This window comes from Mauremys mutica, chromosome 2, assembly GCF_020497125.1.
Source record: "Mauremys mutica isolate MM-2020 ecotype Southern chromosome 2, ASM2049712v1, whole genome shotgun sequence".
In the NCBI taxonomy this organism is placed as follows: Eukaryota; Metazoa; Chordata; order Testudines; family Geoemydidae; genus Mauremys; species Mauremys mutica.
The window spans coordinates 23801942-23816712 of NC_059073.1; the positions used below are offsets into that span (position 1 = coordinate 23801942).

The 14771-nt window shown below is 40.5% G+C and overlaps 1 protein-coding gene across 1 annotated transcript in view; it reads right to left on the bottom strand.

Moving 5' to 3' along the window:
* Positions 1-6161: 6161 nt before the first annotated feature.
* The window catches only part of SQLE (squalene epoxidase), a 30305-nt gene continuing 21695 nt past the window's right edge, over positions 6162-14771 (bottom strand). The window contains exons 8-12 of the mRNA XM_045007599.1: positions 11456-11551; positions 10746-10888; positions 8202-8298; positions 7674-7761; positions 6162-6822 (exon numbers count right to left, since the gene is read on the bottom strand). Of these exons, the coding sequence (XP_044863534.1) occupies positions 6630-6822; positions 7674-7761; positions 8202-8298; positions 10746-10888; positions 11456-11551 (617 nt within the window). The 3' untranslated portion in view covers positions 6162-6629. The remainder of the gene's footprint in view (positions 6823-7673; positions 7762-8201; positions 8299-10745; positions 10889-11455; positions 11552-14771) is intronic.

The following is a 14771-nucleotide window of genomic DNA, read 5'->3' on the forward strand; positions in this document are numbered from 1 at the left end:
AACCAACACCCACCCAGACAGTCACAGACCATTCTGGCGCATTGTACTCTAACTGGTGGGTGCTACAATTTGGCCTTCACGAGAGAGAGAGCACTACGAGAAGCCCCACGTGAACAGATCCTGGCTCTCAACTCTGCCCTCCATGGCCCCCTTCCCTAGGCTGCCTATCAAAGCAAAGCTGCTCGAAGCAGCCATCCCCTTTCATTTGCATAAACTGAAGACACAGACAGGCCACTCCACCAATCTTCTCGGCAATCTTCTCGGCAATGCCTAAGACAACAATCCTCTAGCTGGCCAAGCCAAGAGCTCTCTAGACACCACAGCCTATGCAGTTTTGGACACCCAGAGCACCTTTCTTTGGCACCAGAGACCAAAATGGAGAAAGTCAGTGGTGGGGAGCCGGGCTCTGCAACGAGGGCTGTTTCCTGAACCCCAGGGCCAGTCTTACCATTCTTCAGGGAGCGGGAGCGTTGACATGATATTTTATCAAACCACTCAATAGTTTTTTCAGGTCCTTATTTTTGGTAAACTCGAACACTTTATGCATTTGTGTCTGGAAGTTCTGAGACTGAAGGAATCTCGCAGTGTAAAACACAAAACACCCACATATGGTGGAGATTAGAAAAAATCAAATCACGTTAATATCACGGTATGATTGGCCCACAAGGAGACGCTGCCCGCTTATTTCTTTGCGTCCGTGTAGCGCGGAGCTGAATTTAATCGATCAATCAATCACCCACTGATAAAGACAAGCTAAGAAGGTACATTTGGGCTCAAAACTGCAAATCTATGCCTGAATACCAACAAGAAAATCAGTGCTTGGAACTTTTCAAGTCAAGTAAAGACAGGAGCGAAGAGGATGCCTTGCGCTGCAAGTACGGCAGCGTTGAGGTCAGCGCTCGCGATGACAGAATAAAGGAGCATGTCAAAAGCAAGCAACACGAGAAGCTTAAAGAAGAAAGTGAGCTTTGGGATAAACAGTCAATATGAGGAGCTTTCAGTGGGGCTTTAGCGAAAGAGAGCCCAGAGCACGAGCGTGTCAATGAATTTGTGCATGCTCTTTGTTTCCTCGGACAATCACCGTTAATTGTCGGGGAGGGGCGCGGAGGCTATTAGTGACTTTGTGCAGCAATAGTGTCCAGCAGCAAAAACCCTTCCTAATGCGGACAACCTGATTCGTAAGGATCTGAAAGATAATGATGATGCTTTAGTAGCAAAACTGATGCAAGGAATGGATGGAGATGTGGCGTCTAGTCTGATTTTTGAGGAGTCTCCTGATGCTTTGGAGCTTCCAATTCTTGGCCGTTGGTTACTGTTGGTTGATTTAAAAGTGATAAAGCCTCGTTTCTTTTGTGCTGAGGAGACATTCGTTCCCGCTGCTCACAACTGTTTTGTCGCCGCAGCCATAACGAACATGGTTGAGATGTACCAGCTATATTGGCCACAACTAATACAAATTCTGTATCCTACATGGACAAGTTTGCCTGGGACGTTAAATTCACTCAGAAGCCGGAGCTGCTGCCTATTATCTGTCCTGCTCGTTTGATTAATGTTGCGCTGTCAGCATCTACTGCTACAGAGGAAATGAAAGAAGTTCAATCTTGCATCGTTGGCTTCAAGGCCATTTTCGAGCATGCGAACAATTTGAAGGCCTTGTTTTACACAGAGCGAGATGAGTGCAGACGAGTGCCTGTGGTGTCACGTGGGTAGAGGAGCTTGTATTTTCCTGCCTGTCATGTAAATAACCCGTCCACTGTGCTAATGCGTCTCCTAGACATGGCCGGTGCAAGGATGTTTCGCGCCCTAGGCGAAACTTCCACCTTGCGCCCTCCCCCGCCCCGCCCTGAGGCGCCCCCCTGTGGCATCTCCCCTCCCTGCACAGCAGCTCTCCCCCTTCCCCCTTAGGCACCCTCCATCCTGCGGCAGCTCCCCCCCACCCTGAGGCGCCCCCTTGAACCGGACCAGAGAAGGAAGAAGGGGAGATTTAGAGGCAGAGTCTCAGCAGCACACCGTTGCTGCCAGTGATGCTGTTGAACTCTATCTTTGGCGGTTTTGACTAGGGAGGCTTGTCAGAATGGCACTGTCAACAAGAAGAGGAAGCATATTCCAGCATCACACGGGGACTTTAAGAGAGGAGGAGGAAAGACATTAATTCTGGAAGCTGCATCCCTATGTCCAGTTCTGATTTCAAAGACGTCTTGGCAACCAGTCAACCTTCTGTAATAAATATCCTGAACTTTTCTTTGGAGGATTTAGGCAACGTGTCTGTGACTTTGATTATAGTCTCAAAGTATGATTTTGTGAATGGGGAGAACAGCACCTGCTGATTTGCAATGCTCATTTGTAAGGATGAGATCAAATCCATTTTTCTCCCCATCAAAGCCAACCTCTTAGACTCTTGGCCTTAGGTATGGACTTATATCTCCCATGAAACAATCTCTCTTTAGTTGCCATTACAACAAGGAAGTTGGAGGCTGGATGAGAATAGAAGCACTCAGGACTTTGCACAGGACTTTGTATACTTTCATTTGTCAGTACACTTCCCTGTTGGAGGTAAGGAAGCATGGGTATCCCACGATCTTTGCAGGTGTGACGGTGCCACCCATAAGGCTTTATAGAAATATGCTTTAGGATGTATATCTATATAACATAATTAGAATGTGTTTTATGTTACATATGCCATGTAACATCTCTGTAAAGGTTATGATCTACTGAATCCTATTTGTATGCATGTATCATTTTTGTATTCGAAGTTATAAATATTGGCTACATACTTGTTTGATTCTATGTAGGCTGTAGTGAAGCAGTTGGTCAGCTTCCTGAGAAAAGACTATTCTTTCCCAATCAAGAAACATTTAAGCCAACAATGAACTTGAAGACACCAATCCACATCTAGTATCAGAGGGGTAGCCGTGTTAGTCTGGTTCTGTAGAAGCAGCAAAGAATCCTGTGGCACCTTATAGACTAACAGACGTTTTGCAGCATGAGCTTTCGTGGGTGAATACCCACTTCTTCGGAAGCAAGCAGTGGAAATTTCCAGGGGCAGGTGTATATATAAGCAAGCAAGAAGCAAGCTAGAGATAATTATCTAGCTCATGCTGCAAAACGTCTGTTAGTCTATAAGGTGCCACAGGATTCTTTGCTGAATCCACATCTAGGCTTTCCTAGGAATGTGGCTTGGCTGGTAAGGAACTCAGTCATGCGTGGACATGTGACTTGCCCAGGTGACTCCAAAACTCCATTTTGTAGCTGGACTTTGCATAGGAGAGAGGAGGGGATCTCCACCCACAAGAGAAAGTCTATTTAAGCCTGTGAGAGACCCCTCCATTTTGTCTTCAGCTGGCTGAAGAGAGAGAACCTCTCCACCCCCAAAGATACCTGAAAGAAACTGGAACAAAGGACAGTGACTGCAAGGGGTGTGAGTGATTGCTGGACCCAGACTAAAAGGCGATTAGTCTGTAAAAGGAGGCATTCTGGAACTGGTGAGGATCTTATCTGTATTCAGTTTCTTACTGTATTAGACATAATTTGCATGTTTTATTTTACTTAGTAGTTCACTTTGTTCTGTCTGTCACTACTTGGAACCACTTAAAATCCTACTTGGGTCTGAGTTTGCAGCAGGCTAGTGAGTCTGGCTCAAACCAGGCAGGGCACTGAAGTCCCAAGCTGACAGGGCAGGAAAGCAGGGGCAGAGGTGGTCTTGGCACATCTGGTGGCAGCTCCCAAGGTGGGTTCTGTAATCCAACCTGTCACAGCGGGTTCCAATAGTACTTTATTTATAGGGAGAGCTACCTTTTCTGGGGCCAAGGACTGCAGAATGTCCATCAACTTGTGTGTATTTTCCTGCACAAACTCAGCCTGAATGCCCAAGATTGAAGCTATTTGCCTCAGAAGATCCTGATGTGATTTAAAATCCTCAGGCCCAAGAGAAAGACTCTTGTATGAGTTTCAGCCTGATACCCTGATACCCCTCAGGTGCTTTGGCAATTCTGAAAGGATGTTGGTTAAACCTACAGGGTGAAAAATCCTGATCCTGTTGAAGGCAATGGCAAAACTCATATTGCCTTCAATGGGGCCAGGATTTCACCCAGGAAGTGGGATTTTCCAAAGTGCTTAGGAGAAGGAGGGGTAGAGCAGTATGGGTCCCTGGTGCACCTTGATGGGGGATACCATGCTTAAAGGGGAGTTTCCTGTGCACAGGTTTGAATGTGGGTGGAGTTCATCCTTGTAGTAAAACTTCCATTTACTTCAATGGGAGAAAACTCAGGCCATGGGTGACTGCTTAAATCCAACACATAGCTTCAAAAAGGGGAGCTGCAAATGCGGAGTTATGCCCTTTCTGTATCAAGTCAAAATTGCATGCAAAACTGAAATTACTCTTGGATTTTGAAATCTAGATAAGACCTCTTCCACTTTTCTCATAGGATAGCTCTAGTATTTGATGATCTAACTTGAAACTTTTTATTTATACAAACCTTTATTATAGCAACTACACTGTTTAGCCTGAATTTTTGAGCATCTAATATAACCATGCAAAGAAGTTCAGCTTTTACTTTCAGGTGGCAGCGGGATGCTATGTGGTGCTTGTATTTTTAGTAGCACGCTGGAGTCTATGTCACTGTTATGTATTTTAAATAGATCCCAGTTCAACACCTCATCATGTTTGTTCAGAAATGTTTTGTATCTTGTTCTGTAGACAAATTATAGGTCCATTTAATCAAATTACATTTGCAAGTTGCTCTTCAACACAAGCACACACAGGATTTACTGTTCCGCTATTACAAACTCTAATGAATAGTATTTGTCCTTCGACCCAGTCTCAGAAAGGTACTTAAACACGTGTGTAACTTTCAGCATGTTAGTGGTCCCTGCTAAATCAGAGCCTTACAACATTCATTACCCAGAGAAAGTGACCAATCTACAAATGAACAAGAAGTATCGTAACTTTATTTAAGTTAGTTAGCTGGAGGTGCATGTTTGGCTCAGGATCTTTAACCCCTGGTTTACAGGAGACTGATTGCAAAGAATATTTAAATATAAAACATACATTAAGAATACATTAAACTAATCCATAATATTTCAAAATATTAGACTCCACAAATTATGAAAACACTTTAAATATAAATGCTGCAAACTTTGAATACCCTTAAAGTGGCATTGTTTAACTTTTATATATAATGGTATTTGAAAATATTACTGTTTCCCCTTTGAGTAAAGTTATCAGTTATTAAAGTAGCAATGTTTAATTTCAATAGGGAATGAAAAGTGATATTGATTAGAAAAATATACCTATTTCTGTTTTCACTGGAAAAAAGGTCATTTGAAATATTTATCAAATAAAGTATTTAAAGTCTCTCCATAAATATTTTTCACAGTCCAACAGAAAAGTTGATTATGTTTATATACAGCTATGTAATCTGTCATTTTTTTTAAAGATACATACTCAATTTTTTGTAAATTGTAGAGGAAAAAAGAATGATCTGTCATTACTTTCCAACCTGTTGGCTGTGCTGATAAAAGGGTTTTTGGGTGAGCCAAAAGGAAAGAGCCATCCAGTATTACATAATACAATCAAAAGAAAGGTAGGGCCAAAACAAAAATACACAGCAGAGGAAAGGACATTATTAAAGGTAACATTGAGAGGAATATTGTCAGTAAAAGGCATTAAATTTTTTTGGTCACGTGCAATAACTTGTAGAAGAAAAACAAAAACCAAGTATTAAAAAGGACACTTTTGAAGTCTTTTTCATGAGTTTTTAAATAATCTTTACTACTATTTTTAATATCCACTTGGAATAACTCCTGGCTGATTTTTTTTTTGGTGTGTACAACTTGTGGCTATACTTCTGTTAAATGGTCGGTATCTGTTAACTTCTGTTGCACAAGCAAAATGAAAGGTAAGTCTTTTAAATAAAGTGAGACTGTGGAACTGGAAGAAGGTAGCTTGAATGAAATACAGAGTTGTTAAACAAATTCTGATGTGGTAACCTCTTGTATAAAGTAATTCTGGTGAAGAGAATGATTTTTTAAATTAGCTACTTAATATAGGATGACATTTGCAACAGTAATGAAGTTTAAATATATGGTAATTTTTTAACCTGAAACCCCTTGACAGTGTCCTTTTAAGTGTCAGTAGATTACTATTTTAATTGCAACTGAAATAAAATAGAGGCAAAGACTTTTAATGAAATAAATGAAAAATTTCTTACAATATTTCACAGTAATAAAGAAAACAAACAATCCATGGAAACATTGAAGGATGGAGCAGCAAATGACTTAAACAGTTCACTCTGCATTTTATTAACATCATCAACATTATTGGTACATTCTATGCAATGGATAAAGTGAGGAAATCGTCCTCTGCCAGAAGTGGCACTTTTCTACCATATGTTAACAGTTAATTATGGTCCTTGTAAACAGTTAAGTCGTTTTTAAATTTCCATGGTAAAGGAACATATATTTACATATGTACATATACCCACAAGAATAAAATTATGCCAAATCCTGAACAGGGGGTTGCACTTTAAACAGAGATGAACATAATACAGTGTTGAACAGTACTTGTCCAAAAGACTGTAAAGGCTTGGTGAGTTTCACATATTCTTCCTCCATTCATTTCCCTCTAATATTTAATAGACTATATACTTCATTTCAGAGTAAATAAGTGGAAATATTACAGAGCAAGCTCGGTAAAGTACAGCACCGCTACTGAAAAACGCTCGTGGCTTCATGACCCAGGACTCTGATTTAAAGCAAAAATAAACAGCATATAGCGCAACGGCAAAGAAGTGGCCAATCAGTACCATTGGTTTAGGAGATAAGCTGTACAGACAGAAGAGAAAACACATTAATAAAGAGAAATTTGAAGCACTATAGAATTTTCAGTCTTACATATTAATTTAATAGATTTTTGTTAGCACACTACTAACATCTGTTTGATCTAAACAATTCCAGCCCTGCTGTCTACAGTGGAAGAATCTGGCATAACTTGGTGTTGCTGTGTGCTAAGTAATTCCTCCTACATCATTACCCTGATACACCATTGCCTCAGCTCCATTTCTGCTGCAGTCCTCATCCCTGCCTTTATCATTTCCCATCTGGAGTATTTCAACTCCCTTCCTGATAGCCTCCGTAGATCCAGCTCGCTTGACTCCACTGAGTGAGGAATGCAGCAGCCCTCTTTCTCACATGCTCAAAGAAGCACGTTCTATTGTTTTATCCATTTCAGGATACAGTTCAAAACTGTCCCATTTTTAAAAACCATCCAGACTCACACCAACCTTCTTCAAAGAACTTGCCTCTCTCTGCTCCCATCCCTGTTCCCTCCACTCATCTAGAACTGGCCTTGGTGAATGAATTGTGCCAGCTATCATCAAGTCTTCAACCATCCTGAACCTCTTTGTCTCACTGAAACTCTCGTGCCCACGTATCTTACTTCCTCTCCAAACTGTTTTAGTGGAATCTTCTAACTGTTAAGCATTTTGGGACACACTTTATATGAAAGGCATAAAACAAAATAAGGATCAATCCTAAAGAGGTTTGCTAGTGTGGACCCTTCTGCCCATGCAGTTGCCGACTCAGGGTCAGTATTAGTGGACCGCAATCCATTAACTATGGTCTATGCTAGTTTCTGATACAGTACAGTAGGTATTTCGATATTTTACATAACTTACACAGATAGCAATCCAACTGGACCCGAGACACACTCTCCCCCAAGTTTGAAGTAATGGAAACATGCTTGCCTTAGTTGATGCAAGGAATCTAGAAAAGGAATTAAAAATATCTTCAGTAACTACTAAAACCACCTAAAACCAAATAAAGCTGTGATCCAAAGTCCACTGAAGTTGATGGGAGTCTTTCCATTGATTTCAATGGGCTTTGGATTGGGCCTTACTATTTAAGTAAAGAATAACCTTCCAAAACACACACTAGTCTGTGAGTACTACATTCAGGCACCACAAATATGGTTTTTTAAATGGAATTCCTTATACCAATTGTCCCTGGGCTATTTGCTGAGACGTTATCAGCAAAATGTCATCTCACACCAGACACCAGCACTACTCACAGTTTTGGAGGCACAGTCTAACACTGACAAGTATTTCTAAAATCTTTTGAAAATTATAAATGCATGAAAACACACAGAGAATATACTTATTTAATAAGTTGCAATTAATTACAGAAGTTCTCTTAAATGTACTTACCATCTCTGGCAGCAAACAGTTCATAAAGGGCCTGAGCAAGAACATTCACTACAAAAGAATGAGACTTTTTTCTTGACCAGTAAAATGTCTTTTTTGCCTGTAAAGGTTAAAAAAAAATCTTTATATCAGGGCACAGGAAGATACTCTTTTCTTTCTAAAAAGGTATAGGTCTGACTTCCTTTTCAAAGTTATACTGGTGCTACTGCATTATCTTCCTACAGATTTTGTACACTTTTTCTATTTAAAGGTCAAAATCTGTCTCAACTATAATATTGACATCAGCCTGTTTAAAAGCCGATTAGATCTCCTCTTCCCCCATTCTGCTGTAGCCAAGAGGATAATAAAATCATGGAACTTTGATATGGAAGAGACCTGTTACATCATAAAGTCCATCCCCCTGCCAACCCCTATGGTATCTCTTGAAATAGAGAAGAAACAGGAAGAATGTTCTAACTAATGGAGCTTTCATTATTTCCTTGGAAGACTATATCATATAGTATACACACTTTTTTTCAGATATTCCGCCATTCCTCCCAGTTATACCCCCCTTTCCCATTTAATAATTGCTCTCCATCCTGGGTATTTACACCCTCCAAATATTTGTAAATTCTTATTCTTCCCTCTTTTACACATTGATTTGCCAAACTAAACATTGTTTAACTGGCCACTCTAAAAATTTTGTAAAATATTTCAAAGCCCATTGAAATCAATGGAGTCTTTCAATTGACTTCAATAGGCTTTGGATTAGTCTTTATATAGGTAGGGAATGTATAGCTTAAAATGGTAGACTCTTTCAAAACAGCAGAACTATGCCCACCACCACTTTTTGATTCTTTCCTCTGAAGGTACTCTTGCTGGACCTAATTTGTGTACATTTTTCTGAACTGAAAACAATATTTACTGTGCATAACAACAGTTTAGGAGCAAGTGAAGAAGAATATCACATTCAACTGATACTGAAGAGTGTATTTAGAGATGTAGGGTAAAAGTTTCAAAAGCACCTTGGTGACTAGCGACTTTGAAAATCAATGGGATTTAAGCTCCGAAATACCTGTCACTTTTGAGAAATATACCCATGAACACTTTGAAAAATATACCCCTTACATAGTGGGGTAAGACCTTCTACAAGGGTGTGATTGTTAAAGCACACCAATGGGTCTGTGTAGATTTTGCTGGTGTGGTTAACCACAGTGCTGCCTGAAATAGTACTATGTTAAAGCACACTAGGGGTCCTTTAGTGTGCACCAGTAGGGTCTACAGAGACCAATTAATGTGCAATACCTTAGTGTGCTTTAGAAATCTCACTCCCGTGGAGCTCATTACCCCGCCATATACACAAGCTCTTAGCTCATAGTGAGATCTGACTAGATCACAGCATGAAGTGGCAAATAAAGGATCCTGGCAAAACCAATTATTAATCATGTTTATTGCAGCAGTGCCTAAAGACCAATCCCAAATGAGGCCCCATTGTGCGAGGCACTGTCCAAACACACACAATCCCTGATCCAAGGAGCTTGCAATCTAAACAGACAAGACAAAAACAGGATGGGGAAATGGGATGTAACACTCAAGCAGAATGAACAATGTGATGGCAGCAAACTTCAAGTTAGTGCCACATTTGTTTGCGGTGGATTTGGTTAGGAGAGGAGAAGCTAAAAATGGAAAACATGAAGGGAGAGAAGATGCTGAAGGAAGAAGGGTGAAGGAAAAGGAAAAGAGGGTAAGAGGGGCAGGTACAGAGCAATGCTGAGGTGAAGAGACTGAGGGGGGAGGGAAGGGGAAGGGATGGAGCAAATAGCCAATTACCACAGGACAGTAAAAGTCCAGTCAAAATTTTAGAAACTTCTCTAAGTGTCCAAAAGGTCCTTGATTTGGCTTCTTCTGCAACTGCTCCTACCAGCTACAGTCTCTGGCTGGTTCCTCTCTGCAGTTTCTTCCCCACTCCCACCCAAATGCTACATAGCAAGAAGCAAGAGTGGGGAACAGAGGCACCACCTGGGTCTTAATTTCCTCAGAATGGATGGGGGAGGGAGTGTCTGCCCTGCCTGGTTCTGAATTTAGACAGGGAGGGAGGGATGGCCCCAGTTGGGCCCCATTTTACCCCTCCCACCATCTACAGCAGTTTAATGATTCACAAGAACATCGAAAAACAGCTTTCACTAGATGAGCAAAGAACTATTAATTGCCCCACCCCGAAGTTAGGAGAGATTTTAAGTAAGTGAAAGAAATTGCATAAACACAAGCCCAGGCATGTTCCAGAAATAGGGTTGCCAACAGTCCCCTATTAGAAGGGACATCCTTTCTTTCTTCATCTCTATACAACAAGATGCGAAGTTGCTGAGTGCTGCAAAAAGCAGCAAGAAATACCTCAGGAGAATGTGGGTGAGTACTGCTTATTTATTAATTATTATTATTAACGACGGCAACATTAGGAGAAGAGGTGGGGCAGATGTGCTAAGAAAACAGTCCCTTATTTTTGAAATACGTTGGCAACCCTTTTAATTATAGCACAATTATAATTCTAACGTCAAAATAATGTCTCACCTGAAGAATAGCAGAATCCTCATAAAGATCTGGAATATCCTGGAGCAAGCGTCTCCATATTTTAATATCATTCAAAACAACACTCATTCCTCCACCTGTCAGAGGGTGCCTCATATTATATGCATCTCCCAAAAGAAGAACACCTAGATGGGAGAAATATAATAATGGCATAGAACACATGCCAAGTTCTCCATTTTAGAAATCAAAACTTTTCTTTCTCTATCAATTTTGCTAACCCTTAGCAAAGAAAGCATTGCAGTTTGAAAACTACATAGATTCCACACAGCAGCTTAAAATCACAGTGTAAAATGCATCTGAACAACTTAAAGCTTGGAAATGTTTTGTTTTTTTTAAACACACAGCTCAAGAACAGGTTATAAAAATTTCTTCATACTTTCCTTTAAAAAATAAGCCACCTTTGACAGATAACAAGCACGAAAAACCATCAGCCTGAAACTGACTTTAAAAAAAAAAATGTTTTAAAATAGGGGTTTAAAATGGACCAACCAACAAGCTTAATTCTAGTGTCACTATCAATATGCTGTTTATAGGTGCCAAACACACACACAACTGTTTTTTAAAGTACCATTTTCACAAAAGATAAAACAAACTTGACTGGGAAAGTAGCACTGACAACAAACAAAAATATTTCTAAATTTGTTTAATGGTCATTAATCCTATACTTTTAAATATTTTTGTTCTTACTCTACCTTGTTTGTTAACAGGTGATGGAGGTAGGAAACTTGCTGGCATGGTCCTCAAACGATCATTTTGAAGTGCTATTAGGAATGGTTCCTTTAGGTGCTCTGCAGTAACGAAACTCTATTTAGTTATATTACGTATATGAAGTCAAATAATTTGCACAGAACTACTCATAACCAGTTCTCAGAGATATAACTCTTCGGAGTTACCTGTGTTACATATGGAAACTGAACAAACTACTGTTTGATGTTATGGTATCTATTAGTAACATAAAATTAGGGTCCAGTGCTGCAAACTCTACAATGGCTCAATCCTGCGATATGCTGAATGCCCTCAATTGCAGCTGACTTTTATTGGGAGTACAGGATGCTCAGCACCTCATAGGATCCGTACACAGGTGTGAACATAAATTGGAGCTCATCATATATAAGGCTTGCAGCATCAGGCACTTAGTTTGCAGAGGGGAGGAAAACTGAAAAGAACAAACAATAATTCTGGCATTTTAATCAGAATGAGCACACTAAACTTGTACATTTAGCTGTTGTTTTCAAATGACCTTACCACGTTCCCATTAGAAATCAGTGGCAAAACTCACAATAACTTTGGTAAAGCAGGATCTGGACCTAGAACAGTTACCATGGCAAAACATCAGTGAAACTCTAAGACAGGCAACGAAAGGGCACAATAAGTTGCCTCCTTCAATATGGTCACTCAAAATAGTTTTCAAATCAGCCAAAAAAAGACCCATTTCAGGGAGACTGATCATAAGAACATAAGAACATAAGAAAGGCCGTACCGGGTCAGACCAAAGGTCCATCTAGCCCAGTATCTGTCCACCGACAGTGGCCAATGCCAGGTGCCCCTGAGGGAGTGAACCTAACAGGCAATGATCAAGTGATCTCTCTCCTGCCATCCATCTACATCCTCTGACGAACAGAGGCTAGGGACACCATTCTTACCCATCCTGGCTAATAGCCATTTATGGACTTAGCCACCATGAATTTATCCAGTCCCCTTTTAAACATTGTTATAGTCCTAGCCTTCACAACCTCCTCAGGTAAGGAGTTCCACAAGTTGACTGTGCGCTGCGTGAAGAAGAACTTCCTTTTATTTGTTTTAAACCTGCTGCCTATTAATTTCATTTGGTGACCCCTAGTTCTTGTATTATGGGAATAAGTAAATAACTTTTCCTTATCCACTTTCTCAACATCACTCATGATTTTATATACCTCTATCATGTCCCCCCTTAGTCTTCTCTTTTCCAAACTGAAGAGTCCTAGCCTCTTTAATCTTTCCTCGTATGGGACCCGCTCCAAACCCCTAATCATTTTAGTTGCCCTTTTCTGAACCTTTTCTAGTGCTAGAATATCTTTTTTGAGGTGAGGAGACCACATCTGTACACAGTATTCGAGATGTGGGCGTACCATGGATTTATATAAGGGCAATAATATATTCTCAGTCTTATTCTCTATCCCCTTTTTAATGATTCCTAACATCCTGTTTGCTTTTTTGACCGCCTCTGCACACTGCGTGGACATCTTTAGAGAACTATCCACGATAACTCCAAGATCTTTTTCCTGACTCGTTGTAGCTAAATTAGCCCCCCATCATGTTGTATGTATAGTTGGGGTTATTTTTTCCAATGTGCATTACTTTACATTTATCCACATTAAATTTCATTTGCCATTTTGTTGCCCAATCACTTAGTTTTGTGAGATCTTTTTGAAGTTCTTCACAATCTGCTTTGGTCTTAACTATCTTGAGTAGTTTAGTATCATCTGCAAACTTTGCCACCTCACTGTTTACCCCTTTCTCCAGATCATTTATGAATAAATTGAATAGGATTGGTCCTAGGACTGACCCTTGGGGAACACCACTAGTTACCCCTCTCCATTCTGAGAATTTACCATTAATTCCTACCCTTTGTTCTCTGTCCTTTAACCAGTTCTCAATCCATGAAAGGACCTTTCCTTTTATCCCATGACAGCTTAATTTACGTAAGAGCCTTTGGTGAGGGACCTTGTCAAAGGCTTTCTGGAAATCTAAGTACACTATGTCCACCGGATCCCCCTTGTCCACATGTTTGTTGACCCCTTCAAAGAACTCTAATAGATTAGTAAGACACGATTTCCCTTTACAGAAACCATGTTGACTATCGCTCAAGAGTTTATGTTTTTCTATGTGTCTGACAATTTTATTCTTTACTATTGTTTCAACTAATTTGCCCGGTACCGACGTTAGACTTACCGGTCTGTAATTGCCGGGATCACCCCTAGAGCCCTTTTTAAATATTGGCGTTACATTAGCTAACTTCCAGTCATTGGGTACCGAAGCCGATTCAAAGGACAGGTTACAAACCTTAGTTAATAGTTCCGCAACGTCACATTTGAGTTCTTTCAGAACTCTTGGGTGAATGCCATCTGGTCCCGGTGACTTGTTAATGTTGAGTTTATCAATTAATTCCAAAACCTCCTCTAGTGACACTTCAATCTGTGACAGTTCCTCAGATTTGTCACCTACAAAAGCCAGCTCAGGTTTGGGAATCTCCCTAACATCCTCAGCCGTGAAGACTGAAGCAAAGAATCCATTTAGTTTCTCCGCAATGACTTTATCATCTTTAAGCGCTCCTTTTGTATTTTGATCATCAAGGGGCCCCACTGGTTGTTTAGCAGGCTTCCTGCTTCTGATGTACTTAAAAAACATTTTGTTATTACCTTTGGAGTTTTTGGCTAGCCGTTCTTCAAACTCCTCTTTGGCTTTTCTTATTACACTCTTGCACTTAAGTTGGCAGTGTTTGTGCTCCTTTCTATTTGCCTCACTAGGATTTGACTTCCACTTTTTAAAGGAAGTCTTTTTATCTCTCACTGCTTCTTTTACATGGTTGTTAAGCCACGGTGGCTCTTTCTTAGTTCTTTTACTGTTTTTCTTAATTTGGGGTATACATTGAAGTTGGGCCTCTATTATGGTGTCTTTAAAAAGGGCCCACGCAACTTGCAGGGATTTCACTTTAGTCACTGTACCTTTTAACTTCTGTCTAACTAACCCCCTCATTTTTGTATAGTTCCCCCTTTTGAAATTAAAGGCCACAGTGTTGGGCAGTTGAGATGTTCTTCCCACCACAGGGATGTTGAATGCTATTGTATTATGGTCACTATTTCCAAGCGGTCCTGCTATAGTTACCTCTTGGACCAGCTCCTGCGCTCCACTCAGGATTAAATCTAGAGTCGCCTCTCCCCTTGTGGGTTCCCGTACCAGCTGCTCCATGAAGCAGTCATTTAAAGTATCGAGAAATTTTATCTCTGCATTTCGTCCTGAAGTGAAATG